General features: G+C 35.9%; 1 protein-coding gene across 4 annotated transcripts; it reads right to left on the bottom strand.

Moving 5' to 3' along the window:
- Positions 1-491: 491 nt before the first annotated feature.
- LOC135208839 (nischarin-like) lies at positions 492-13617 on the bottom strand. 4 transcript variants are annotated; one of them, XM_064241407.1, is made up of 5 exons: positions 13505-13617; positions 9065-9343; positions 8605-8772; positions 6277-6416; positions 492-4206 (listed from the first exon to the last, which is right to left on the bottom strand). In XM_064241407.1, exons 2-5 carry the CDS (start codon positions 9341-9343, stop codon positions 3336-3338), a joined length of 1458 nt encoding a protein of 485 aa, XP_064097477.1. In that variant the 5' UTR covers positions 13505-13617; the 3' UTR covers positions 492-3335. The 4 variants fall into 4 exon arrangements, with proteins under 4 accessions (XP_064097477.1, XP_064097474.1, XP_064097476.1 ...); XM_064241404.1 differs by lacking the exon at positions 13505-13617 and adding an exon at positions 13282-13425; XM_064241406.1 differs by lacking the exon at positions 13505-13617 and adding an exon at positions 12738-12881.
- Between the last annotated feature and the right edge of the window lie 192 nt (positions 13618-13809).

Here is a 13809-nt window from a genome sequence, read left to right as displayed (position 1 = left end):
AGTAAATGAGTGTAGGCATAGCGTTCTTGTTCTTATACTGAACTGGTTATATGCCTGCACAGTCTCTTGCTCTTGTGTATCCTCTTAAAACAGTTGTGTGTACTTGGGGAGGCCCTATTATCATGAAGGACTTAGTGGGCTTTCTATACTTCGTTAGATTTGGCTTCAATTAAGAGTGCCATATGTACTTCGGGGTGACCTAGTACCATATGGAAACAGTGAGCTGGTCATATACCTTCAATATTGCCAGCGTTACTTTTGTAAAGTTTAAATTTGGAAAATATAAGCTAAATGCAGCTCGTGGAAAGAGTAAGATGGAAAATCCCTTAAGCATGAATTCCTGCACCTAATTCTTGCCTTTAACACCCTATAACAGTAAAGTAGTTAAGTACTACTATCTCACTCCTGTTGAGACTAACAAGGAATCTTATTTCTCTCATAAAAGTAAACATTTTGCAATACAAAGGAGTGGGAATTAAATAAATATCATCACAATACCATCATTTTATTTTCACACTATAAAATTTTCTTTTGAGAAAACAATCTCAACTTATGACTAATACAACTGATGCACACCCTTTTATCTTTTTATAATGTCCATACTGTAATTAAAACAAACTGCATCTATAAGCTGGCTCTTTTTAATGGCTTGTTTTATCAAAAAAATATTGTACTTTATTGTACTGTATATACAGATCTTTAATTTATCACAGACAATAGTTACAACATGCAGTTTAGCATCAGATCCACTGCCACATTTGACTCTTACAACTAAAAATAATATGTTCTTGAAGGATGAGTAAAAAGGGAAGCAAAAAAAGCATGAAGTAAGTTCAACAGCCATGGGAAAATAGGGAAGATGAAAAATGCAGACCTGATTGTATCATAACTTAGCAATGAAAAGTATGAAAGGAAGTTTGATTACATGATGAAGAGTTAGTTGAAAAAAAAAAGGGTAAGTATGAAAATACAACAGATTACCAAAACTGTTGTAACAATCTGAGAAGAATTGTAGCAGTGTTAATATAATTCAGATAAAGAAAAAATGACAAAGGTATTCACTGAAACTGCACAATAAGGGACCAAACTTTTTGTTATATCAATTGTAGATATACCTATCTTCAAGTAGGTAGTTTTCAGAAGCTAAGTCAAATTAAACTTGGCATATTTTTTCTCCTGAAGTCAATTAAAGAAGGGCTCATAGATCACTAGTACAACTTTTTTTTCCATAACCAGTTGTTGAACAATCTGAGAATTATAAGCTTTTTTAAGCTACTTGAGACAGATGGGTTGTAGCATTACAAAATCAATGTACTACTACAAAGACTCCCTAAAAAATGACTTAATAAATACTACCACAGCTTTATGCAATGTATGGTTCATCTTTTATGTATCTACATAGTTTTTATAGGAGTGCTGAAGTCTTATCAGAATTGGTGATTTTTTAAATAAATCTGGCATTTTAAAATATTCATCATATTGAAACTGTAATAACAGTACATTCAGTTTTCACTGCAAATATTACTGAAAGTTGGTCTTTTACTATAATCTAACTGTTTCTGTGTACGTACGTAGTTGAAAAGGCCCACATCATTTTCATGAAAAAAGCACATATTTTGATTAACAAAGTTTTTGTAAACTTATTACAGATCACATTCTTCAGTGATCAAGATTACAAAAGTTTATTAATCCAAATTAATGGTTTTTTCCTATTAAACATGTAGTTTCTATGGGTTCTTTTAAAGTTTGTTCAAAGTTGTGTGCAGCATCCCTTCAGTCCCTAGTTGCACCCACTTTTTAGCCATTCACTTCACCGCCATTCTACGTCTTTTTTCAATCTTTCTGTCCAATCACTTGGACTAGTACCTCTTTTCATTGTCTTCAACATTGGATGGTTGGAAGCAGCTGTGTGCTTGGCTTTATAGCCTAATTTTCATTAGGTAAATATAGCCCAAACTTGCCATTAGTATAATTTCTCTAAAAAAAGTTTAACATCATCCACTTATGATGATGAAAACCTGGTAGTAATTATATGAATAACATTAACAGAAAAACATACAATAAACTGAAATTTTCCGGAAAAACGGAATATCAGCGTACTGTACAGCACTAAAAAACAAATACTTAAAACTGGGTAATGCACTATAAAATATAACAAATCTACTTGGAAGAAAGGACACTTAAGAACCATAAACCAAAACATAATTGAATTATCGCTGGTATTATAATGATAATTATTTACCAGAATTTACATGACTCCTAATTTTGAAGAAATTAGTTCTTATTTAATTTAGATACATATAACATCTCTTTTATAATCATTCAATACTGTATATCGTTCTTTTAACATTAATTCCCATTCGCAGAAAAAAATACTTTTAGGAATGAAACAGCCTATTCCCTACTCTTAATATTAATACATTTACTAGTTTATTAAAACTAACTCCGACAAAGTTACTTGGCTGTTGTCACAGTTAATTACCAGAGGCCTAATGGACTAAGAGTGTATCCTTTAACCAACCTAAGATACCTGATCTTTTCCTTCTTCAGTTGGATTGAACTGTCTGGGGCACATAATAAATAAGCTATCTTAAAATAATGGGTTTGAGATGAAATAAAACATTCTAAAGAATTGGGTTAACCAACTGACAAAGATAAAACCACTTCATGGTTGCCTGAGGGACATATGCTTAGCTTTGCAAAGTTATTTTTTCAGATAAATGCATTACTGAGTACAAAATTCAATATATATAGGCAGTGACATTAGATACAAGTAACAGTTCTCTACAACTGCAAAATGAAATTATAACTGAGGACAATTGAAACATAACAGAACAAAATACTGTCCAGTAAAATATAATGATACATAATTTTCAATAATTCTTTTTGTTTTAAAAAGGATCAGCTGTTATGGGTTAGTGGATAAACATTAATAATTTTAAATATACAAATGAATAAATACATGTATTAAATAATACAAAAATCAACACAATACATATACTATGCACAAAACTATGACTTGGTCTTCAATAAGATGAGTTACCTACAGTACTTAACAAATGATAATGAATGATGGCAAGATTTTTATAACAATGAGAGCATTCAACATAGAAACTACTTCATGTTAAAAGCACGTTTTTCAATGCATACACAGTTCATAATTAGTAGGTAGGCCTATAATATACAAAACTATAATGCATCAATATATTAAAATTTTTCTTCAATAAAATGGAATGGAATGAAAACTCGAGTATTCACAGGGAGATGATCAATTTCCAACAACCTTCTAGGGCATTAAGATAAAATAACAACTTCTTAATCAAATATGGACTTAGTCAATCATTATTAGAAGACTCACTAACAGCAGTTGCTATGTCTGGTGTTACAAAGGCAAGAGTGGTTGTTGAAATAGGCACTGGATTGGAAAAACTGAGTGTGGGCAGTCGACCTTCCCTTGATGCTCGTATGGCTTGTAAAACAGCTACAGTATCCAACTCTCTTCGAGTTGGTCTTTCATTATCCAAACATATCTCTGAAGCCCTTTGTGAAAAGAGCTCCAAAACTTTGGTTCTATAGTCTACAACTGTTGCTACAGGATTTCCTGTAATGATAAGCGTTTCAAGACAAGGGAGCCGAGATATGTGACTAACTTCTACTATTTCAAGGATATTATTTGTGGAAACATTGAGTGATGTAAGAGAATACAATTTCCCCAGACCTTTCAGAGACTTCAGATTATTTTGTGATAAGTTTAACTCTACAACATTGCCAAGTTTTGTGTGCATTTCATCTAATTCTGAAAAAAGATTACTTGATAAATTCAGTGATACCAAATGAGGTAAACTTGTCAGACTATCAATTGATGACAACTTATTATTACTTAGGTTTAACTTCTCTATATTAGGAGCCAAAGTAATAGAGTCATCAATCTTACTAATCTCATTAAAACTGACATCAACATCAGTCAAGAGAGCCCATATATGAGGTTCACTTCCTTCAACAGTTTCTTTGTATACTGCACCACACATGAGGACATCAGACATTGTTTTCATCTCACTTTCATTAACCACCAATGATTTTGTGGTCCTTCTCACTGCACCAAGGTGTCCAATGTTACTTACCCTGGCCTTTATAATGGCAAGCTTTTCAACATTTTGAAAGGTATTAAGAGAATATGATAACTTGTTTTGGACAATATTGCTGGTCCTGTGAAGAGAAAACAATGAATTAATTAAGAATCCTAAAGTTTTCACAACTTAAACATATGAATCTAACATTATCTATTCTTTAATTCAATCACAATCATATCATTACCTGACATAAAAAGTACTCCTAGTATGACACTCCACCACCAAAAGTGCTATGGATTTCTTGTTGTGTGTATGTTTGAAGGGCTATCTTGACACACAGTAGGCTATCATAAAGCAAATGGCTTGGGATAAAACAAATCACATCTGATTTATCACAAGCCTATTACTTAAACATTACTAGAACTAGAACTTAGGAGGGAAGCACCCCGAGTTGCTGGTGCTCTGAGAAGATCAGAAGTTCCCTAGAGGAACAAGGAAACTCTAGGAAAAGCCCAAGCAAAAAAACCAAGTTATACGAATACCATGGTGATTTAAAAAGTGGAACAAATTTAAAGGCTGGAATTGAAACCACTTATTGACTAACCTTGATCAGGGAAGAAGGCCTACATCTTGCAGTAAAAATGTGAATGATAATAGAGTTGAGAGGTTTCTTGATTACTTGCACAAAAAAATTCTGAAAAAGTTCAATGGGATCCCATTCACATAGGAAATTTTAGTTCAAGAGGGCACATACTTTCATGATTGCTGAAATGGATGAAGGCAGGTTGAAGGAGTTGATGAGAACAAGGAAACAAATCTTTCCTTTGGCTGAGATTGTTTGAGATAATCTGAAACCCAAACTGGATGCTCCAGCTTTTATAGAAAGGTCTAGAGGTGATACTTACTCAAATGTTGCATTTGAGTACCTTTGCAAGGAAATAACACAAAAGGATGATGTCGACTGGAAAGGACGATGACGACTGGAAAGAGCAGGTTACTACTTGAGTCATGTGAGCACCTGCTCTTGGCATAAGCTTTTAAAAATTCCACTAATCTATAGAATGAGTGGACTCTTAGAGTGATGAGATGTGTGCTGACTGCTTCTCAATAACAGTAACAAAGGAGATAGAGGCACTTTTGAGAAAGGCATGTGGCACTAGCAGAACACTAATTATATTAAATGACACTAAGACTAATGGCTGTAATAAAGGCTTAGCACCAGGCATCCCACTGGTACCAAAAGGGATTTCAGCACTAGGCAAGAGGGGTGAGCAGAGCAAGGCAGGTGCAGCATGAACTTCAGCCTATATAGTGATGACAGCCAGCCCATCAGGATAAAAATATTGCCCCACCAAGGAACTGAAGGATTTTGCTCTTCTGAGCCTGAAAATGCAGTTGATAAGCTCTGCTGCAACTGCTAATGCAGCGTTAGGAATAAATAGCCTATCAAGTACCCACTTCTTTGAGGAATTACCGGGAGTTTTGTTATGAGACCCAAGACAAGATGGCGCCTTCAAAAGTACTTTGAGGATACAGCCAGAGGAGGTCACTGAAGTCTCAGACAAAGAAACAATCTTTCATTCATGTCATATACTGTATTAAACTAACAACAAGATCAATCTTCTATGATCCAAAAAGCAAATAGAGAGGTATTTTATCCCTAATATTAATAACTATATAAAATAATGGAACTTGTAGTTAATAACACTGGCATCACAATATCTAAGCTATTGACACCGTAAAACAATGAAAAAAATGTTATAAAATAATAATGAAAAATAATACTATTGAGTTTGCAACTACAAAGCCCAAACACTTCATTTACAAGTTATCAAAACATTAATAATAAGAGCATTACTGACAAAACAGTAAATACAACTGAGTACAGCAATAACACTATGCAAAGCTCAAATGAGAACAATAAGAAGAAATTTACAGAAGCAAATTACTGGTACTTCTCCAGAAAGACAAGTAAATAAATATGATCCAATCTATTCTGGTAGTTTTGTCTACAATACATAGGAATGCATATGTCAGGGGACATTTGGAAAGCAAATGAGGGCCATACATGATTGAAAGGTTTTTGATGAAACAATAATGATAAGAGCAAATTATTCCTACGCAATCACTTGATAAATCAACTGCTCAATCTAATTTACAGTTAACAAATCAGCAGCAACAAACAACAAATATCTTCATATAATACCTGTGAAATTCATTGCTTCCTTCCACAACGAGATATTTGACTTGGGATGCAAAATCAGCGACATGGCTGAAGTCAGTTTCTTGTTCTGAAGCCACATTTCTTGGTAGGGGATTTTTGAGACGGTGTGAGATGGCATGTAACTGTTAAAATGGAAAAGTTTTTTTAGAATACCACACTATTTAATATTTCAAAGCATACAAAATTAAATTAAAGATTATTTATTCAGGCAAACCCATTAAGGAACTGGGAGTCATAATAATTAGGATGAAATTCTGGAACAGCATAATAAAGGCAGCTGTAATTTTAGGTCCAACATCTGATCCAAGTACTGGCTGGATTCTTAGAGAAAGTCATGCTGAGGAGCGAGAGGAGGACAAAGATGGAAAGGATGATTCCACTATGTCCAAAATCTCAGCCAAGGCTAGTAAGTACTAGTCATCCCACTTTGACAACTACTCTATGAAATAGTACTCCAAAACCAAACCTGAGCTGGCAACTCCTCCAGAAGGTCACTCTGAAATTAAGCCAGCAGTACTCATGATAAGGTTTAGGTAAGTCAGTAATTCCCTGGACCAATTTGTAGAAGTGTCCAAGGTTGTGGGAAAGAAATAAAAACAAAAATAATATACATTAGGGCTGCATCCTTAGAGATGGTAGTGCTTTAGTGCCCCATTAGGCTTATTGACCAATTGGATGGCAGAGCTTTTGTGCCATGTTTGAGCCTTGGCAAACTAAAACTACCAGAATAAGAATGCACTTAAAGTGTGGGATCAACAAATGGTTGTTGACTTCAGGAGGGATATGCTTCTAATATATCAAGTAGTATAAGCAAATGCCTTTTTTGCAACCAGGCTATGAAAACAGAAAAGCTGTAGAAGTCAATAAACATAAACAAAACTGAAGGAAATTTCAAAGTAAACTAAACATAGTGGTAGAGAATGCAAACAAAATTGCAAAAGCTATAGAGTGACGAAACTTCAGAAGGCAATCCCAGAGACTAGTAGAAAAAGACAAAGATCTGCAAGGTAATACTGGAGAATGTAGATACCACAGAAAGAGAGAGGGAGATGGGCCAAACATTCTATAATGAAAGGCAAAGGTAAAACTTGGTTCCAGGTGATAAAAGGGAAGGAAGTAACTATGGGATTAAAAGGGGAAAAGGAAAACAGAAAGGAAAAAGGCATTACACTAATCAACTGTCACAGTGTTACCAAAAGGGGACAATCTTAATTAGCAATTCAAGAGTAAAAGAACAAAACTGATACTTTTGCAAACAAATACAGAGTATAAAGAAATCATTCCATGGTTATAAAGATAAGAAAGTGGAAGGTGAAGTTAAAGACAACCCGTGTGAATATGCGAAGTGGTAAAGGTGAGCTCAACAAAGGCCAAACGTCACTACCTGGTTCCTAAATGTCCATAGAACATTTGCTTAAAATGACCTTTTCTTGTAAATCTGCTTGTGCTTGGCTAATCTTCCCTTCCCTTATACACAATTATGCTTTATATTTTACTATCCCTTCTTAGTAGAAGCCCAACTGTATTCTCTAAACCTCAGTATTTTGATCTTATAGAGCAAAATATTTTTCTTAGCAGTTCTTTAATGAGAAGCATTCTTTGAGACAAAAACAGTCTACATCAGGGGTGTCTGCATGATCATATTCTCCTGACTTATTGAAAAAAAGCCCTAAATTATGCCCTCTCCAGCTTTAGTACAAAGTATGCTCAAACCAAGAAATGCACAAGGTACTGTCACATCATCCATTCAACCAGGAACAATTTTTTGCCACAAATTTTGGAGTGAAGAATCACATTGACTGAAAAGATTAAAATGGATAAAGAAGTATATGAGAACACAAAAGAGCACCAAATACACCAAGTGAGATGAAGGATTCCCACAACAAACATCCCAGCCTTAACAATTTAGGAAGGTATGAAAACTTACTTGATCCCAATATGCACAGCAGCAAGGTGTAAATATAATAAATCTCCTTCTTGTTCGAATGAGCAGGAATATAAGCTACTTTACATCCTGTAAGGATTTTTGGTTATTGAATCATGTAAAAGGGCATTTGTAAAGAAATAATTTGTAATTTTGTATGAATACTCTGGTAAGAACTTGAAGTGTACAGCCTTGAAGAGGAACTTAACATATCTGAAGACATAAGGGATATGCTAAGGTACGTTATCTCCTACACATATCCAGATGAAGTGTTTACTCTAAATACTGTCTGTGAGAATGGTTATGGACAACACAGAATGATGGCCGTGTAATAAAAATAGTACCGTACTATTATCAAATATATCAAAATTTCAATACTAATATACCTGTAATGGTGTAAATGTCACAGGTTGACTATCTACCAATAACTGGTCGCCTTCATGAAAAAATCTTCTGGCTAAAGACTGTAGGAGATGGGTCAGCTCATATTCATGGAAGTCCAAAAATTCAGCCAATTCACGGGGTAAGGCATGATGCATGAAGTTAATAATAGTCTGAAAAGACAAAATGGAAATCAGCCTAAAAGAGTTTTACAAAGGTGGCTATGTCAATAGAATATTTTTTAATTCCAAAAGAATGCAATGCACCCCTTTTTATACAAATGCTTCTTAGCACATACCCTCCAAGCACAGACTATCATCTATAAGTCATAGTACCCAATAACTTATCAAGATCAATGACTGACATATTTGTATCTATCTCTCTCTACCTCTGAGCCAAAATTATATCCTGTATTTACACATATTCATACACAAATACATAAATACATACATGAGATAAGCATACCTGTAAATAAAGTTGAAGATCTCCTCTCCTCTTCTCCACAAAAGCTGGATCTTTGTTACCAATAATCTTTTTTGGAGGAAGAAGGTCTCTTGCTACTCCATGGTTGGACACTAACTTATCGTGTAGCTCAGAGAAGGCATTATACCTTTGTTTGACAGACCAACAAACAGGCCCTACTGTTATACTGATATTATATAGAGTTACTCCATCAAACTGCTCAGTGTTAGGAATAGTTGCCTCTATGTGATTTCCTGGGGTGTCAGGTGTTAGTGAAGCCATCTGCGAGGAAACATTACACAACATTTAGGAATACAATAACTGAACATAAGCACATCCCATTGGGTATATCAAGTTACATAGAGATGTGTAACAAAGAACTTAAAAACTGAATTAATTAGGTTTGAAGTACTAATCTAGCATGGGCTACACACCTCTTTAAATATAATATATAACTTTCGGTAATGCTACCTACTTATTATCTTACAAACAACCATCACTTCACAACAGCTTAACGGGTGTCTGCTTATATTTCCAGAAATACTCTAGAAGAAAAGGTCCCACTGGCTAAAGTGGCACCAATGGCAGACATCATTATTCTGAGAGTACTTGCTGTTTTAAACATACTTGTCTGGTTTTGCTCCACAGAACTTTTTCATTCCTGATTTCATTTGACTATTTTTGTTCTTTCTTGTCAATTAAGCTTCCATTTTTCTTTTTCTTGCTTTTCATACACCTAAAAACTACCACACCCTCATAATTAATAAGTTATTTTAGGCTAAACAAATATCATGAGTGTTACTTTATGCTGACTTTCCCGTGAGACATAAATTGTATTCCTGAATCATTTTAATGATGACAATTGTGGGAACCTCATAGCCAATACTTTTAGAGTGCAAAACTATATCCCAATCTCAGCCTAAATAGTACAGCCTTCTATACCCTCCTGCTGAAAACTGACCACAGACTTCAAACTCACAAGCTTTAGATTAAGCAATGGGCTGAATACATGTATTATAGGTAAAGTTAAGGGAGGAGGGGGGGGAACTCTAGAGGCAAAACAAAATGGTGGCATCATAATGCTTCCCAAAGGACCTTTCCACCTATCTTATTCTTTTTTAAGATACAAAACAATGCAAGCCATTCTGGGTTCAATCACCAGAGTCAAATATATTTTAACATTTTCAAGAACACTTGGTTTTTTACAGATTTTTATATGATTATGATGCATCTGATGTTTACTTTAATTGCAGGTGCTATGTTAAGTCACTTCAAGTATCCAATATCTAAAATCAGGGAAATCCAATGAAAAAGCATACACCTAGGTTCAATAGGATGAGGGGGGGAGGGTCCAGGTGAGATAAGACCGGGTGTCTTAATTTTTCCCTTTAATTCATTCTTTTCCTCCCCTCCCCCCCCACAAAAAAAAAACAAGGGTTTTTCATTTAGAATGAATGAATCATGAAATTTAGGCTATGAAGTCAAGTACTGGGCCACTTTCAGCTATGTAGTGAAAAGCGAGAGGTAAAGTGGTTGGGCAGCAAGTAAAAGAGATCCAGAAAATATGAGGTGAAGTACTGGGATCTGCAAGGGGAAAAGCATACATATGCATTAAGAAGTAAAACTTTTAGAGACACTGAACTGTAAGATGGAAGAGGGAATGGATATAATGTAAAAGGCAAAAAAGGTGAATGCAACTAGAGGCCAAAAGGACATCCAAACACCCATTAGTTATGCCTACAGTGACCCATATGAGGTACCCTGATGGCACTAGCCCCCCTGCCAGGTTTCTCACTCAGGGGACACCTTTAACCAAGCATTTGTCAAAACCTGAGCAAAAACAATCAGGAAAAATATAATTTCATCCCTGTAATAATAAATTTGACTATTGTAAGAATCTTCAAGCCTAGTTGGGTTTGGTTAGGACATGTCCCCCATAAGTTACGTATGCAGATCTATTCATATGCTCACTTAGGAGTGGTCCAACTAAAAACAAAGCAGCAGCAGCTGCTGAGGTTAGGTAGAATTCTGAGGCAGCTGCACCACAGGTTTGGTTGGTGAAAGTTAAGATGGGATACAGCCTACTCTTGTGATTACCAATACTTTCATATTTTTGGTATTTCTACAGAAGCAGTCCGCACGGATGGCAAGGAACGTAACTGCGGATACGACATCCACTAGGGATCGGGGCACCCAATGTATTTCGCCGTGTTTAGTACTGGCCCCTGGGGGGTTAATTACAGTCGTCCGAATAAATATTACTTAAAATTCTTGTTTAGTAGATAAAACTGCATAGAAAAACCGCAACTGCCACAGTCTAGGCCGCCGCGGATAAGTACCCTAGATCTACCATATTTTTTTTTCATGACAACAAATTAGCCATACCTTTATATGGCAAAATTTTACTTTATGCCATTCTTGCATTTTGGACTTTAAAATATAACTTATATGCCTATGTTGTAATGCTTACTAAGAACATTTCTGATGTCCATTTCATTAAGCAAATGACCTAACCACCACTCCTAACCTCACTGAACCTAGCCTAGTGTACCAAGTCCTTACCCTGGTGCATACTAGCTACCTAGTAGTAGCCTACCTACCTAGTAGTTTAAAAATATTCCATGAACTTCCTTACTAGGCTAAAATATCAATGGGATTAGGGTAAAAAACTGCATGGTACAGGGGTGGACCATGTACAATCAATGTGTACAACCCCAAGAAAAGTACATTATAACGCGTCCTGACACCAGAGTAGAGGTCTTTAGCTCCGTTTCTCACCAACAACAAGTCGCGTCTGATGCCCATCTCCGATGTCAGGACGCGTTATACTAATGTACTTTTTTTGGGGTTGTACACATTGATCGTACATAGTCCAGCCCTGTACCATGCGGTTTTTTACCCTAGGTACTTCACCCTTTTTGCGTGTTCCATCACCCAAAAACTCTCTTTCCTTCCGTGGACCACCAAACTGTAGAATGTTAAGGGTGGGGTCCACTACCTAGCTATCTCCACAAATCTGTTCATTTGCTAAGACAATGAATGTCAGAAATGTTCAACACACACATTAGGCTAAGACATAATTAAAGTTTATTTCTGAATCCAAAATCCAGCAGCCTAAGGTAGGTAACAGCCTTTTTCAAACTGCTTCGTTTGTTTCTAGCATATTTTACCATGCCTATTAGGCTAGCTGTTGGTGACATCATTTGTTTTTCATTACTAGCTATCCCCACCCAAACACCCAGACCACCACTGGCGGCCTCAGTAGAGCCTAACAATTATGATTAAAATAGGTCCATGGGTACAAGTAAGGGAAATACAAAATGCATTACGTTAAAAGGACAATTTGTACCCATAACATTGGCTGATGCAAGGTCTATGCTAGGGTAATGATACGAGGGCAAGGACTTAACCTGGCCCTTCCAATAACCTATGATTATGTCTGGTACGTATTTATACAATTCGTAAATAAAAGACACCAAGCTTCATTTTTTTCTTCCATACCTGTTTTAATGCCTTGCACTTTCCACCCAATACCCTCCAACGCCCCAAAAGGATAACAGACCAAAATGGTTTAGGCTCGTTATCGCTATCTATTCTGTATGCCAGCACTTGTCATTCTAATGTAAACAAACCCCTTTTTTTATTGTTGTTGTTTTGCTGCTGCTGTTGGTCTCACCTGGGATAACCGGAAGCTCCTAAATTTCTGGCATAAGATGGTTTTTTTACGAATCACATGATTCGTATATATTTATTCTAAATAATAATCATAGCACTGGCTGCCACTGAAAATTTATGACGAAACATTAGATGGAGATGGCAAATAGATAGTATTCCTAAGTCTCAATGTATGGACGCCATGTTGGGTGATACACACAAGAAAAAACTCTGCAGCTTGATAGAGTCTTTACTACAGCTAAGAAACGGCTTTAGGTCTCTAACATATATTACGACTAAAACTGATCAACACTAAGAGAGCATACATATATATCACAGAACGGAAAAGAGGTGTTTTCTATGCCCATACAGTGCTTTGTTGGGCATATCCGCAATTGTATTTGCCTTCTTCAGTCTTTCGGACTTCTTTTTTCCAAGAGAGCCGAAATTTCTAATAGTTGTGCCAACATAGTACTTAAATGTGGCAATATCAATGACTGGTTAATTTCACAATATTTATCTTGAGAACAACAATACTTGCCATGTGCTAGAACAATAATACTTGCCATTTGATTTTAAGACCACTTGCCACTTGCTGGTGCCTTCGTAAACTAATACATACTTTGCAAGTTACTCAGCAGTGTTACATCATCCGCATAATAAATATCTGCCAGGTACTACCCACCATCAGTCCTGTCACCTCCAACTCTGTTAATGCCAACTGCCTTAAGCATACCAAACTCCATGAGTGCTGTAAAAACTGGGAAAGTTGGAAAACGAATAGCTTACCTTGCGATACACCCACTAACATATAAATCTGAATACAGGTGACCATTGACACGCACTTGATGCTTGCTACTTTGATGCATGGACGCCAGCACGTAGGGTCAAGGGAGACAACTCCCCCCAACCCCCCAACCTTAGAAAACCTGTGACCACAGGAGGTTGGTTACAGTTCCTTTTCAAAAATGAACAGCGACTAACTTGAAAAAAAATGTACTACATTTAACTGCATCACTTCGTTTTCCTTCTGTTCTACAGTACTACATTCCTTCAGTAGATTATAAAGGTGTCCTTATTATATTGTATAAGAT

The sequence above is a fragment of the Macrobrachium nipponense genome, chromosome 35 (genome assembly GCF_015104395.2).
Source record: "Macrobrachium nipponense isolate FS-2020 chromosome 35, ASM1510439v2, whole genome shotgun sequence".
Taxonomy (NCBI): Eukaryota; Metazoa; Arthropoda; class Malacostraca; order Decapoda; family Palaemonidae; genus Macrobrachium; species Macrobrachium nipponense.
This window is presented reverse-complemented; position numbering and strand designations above follow the sequence as displayed.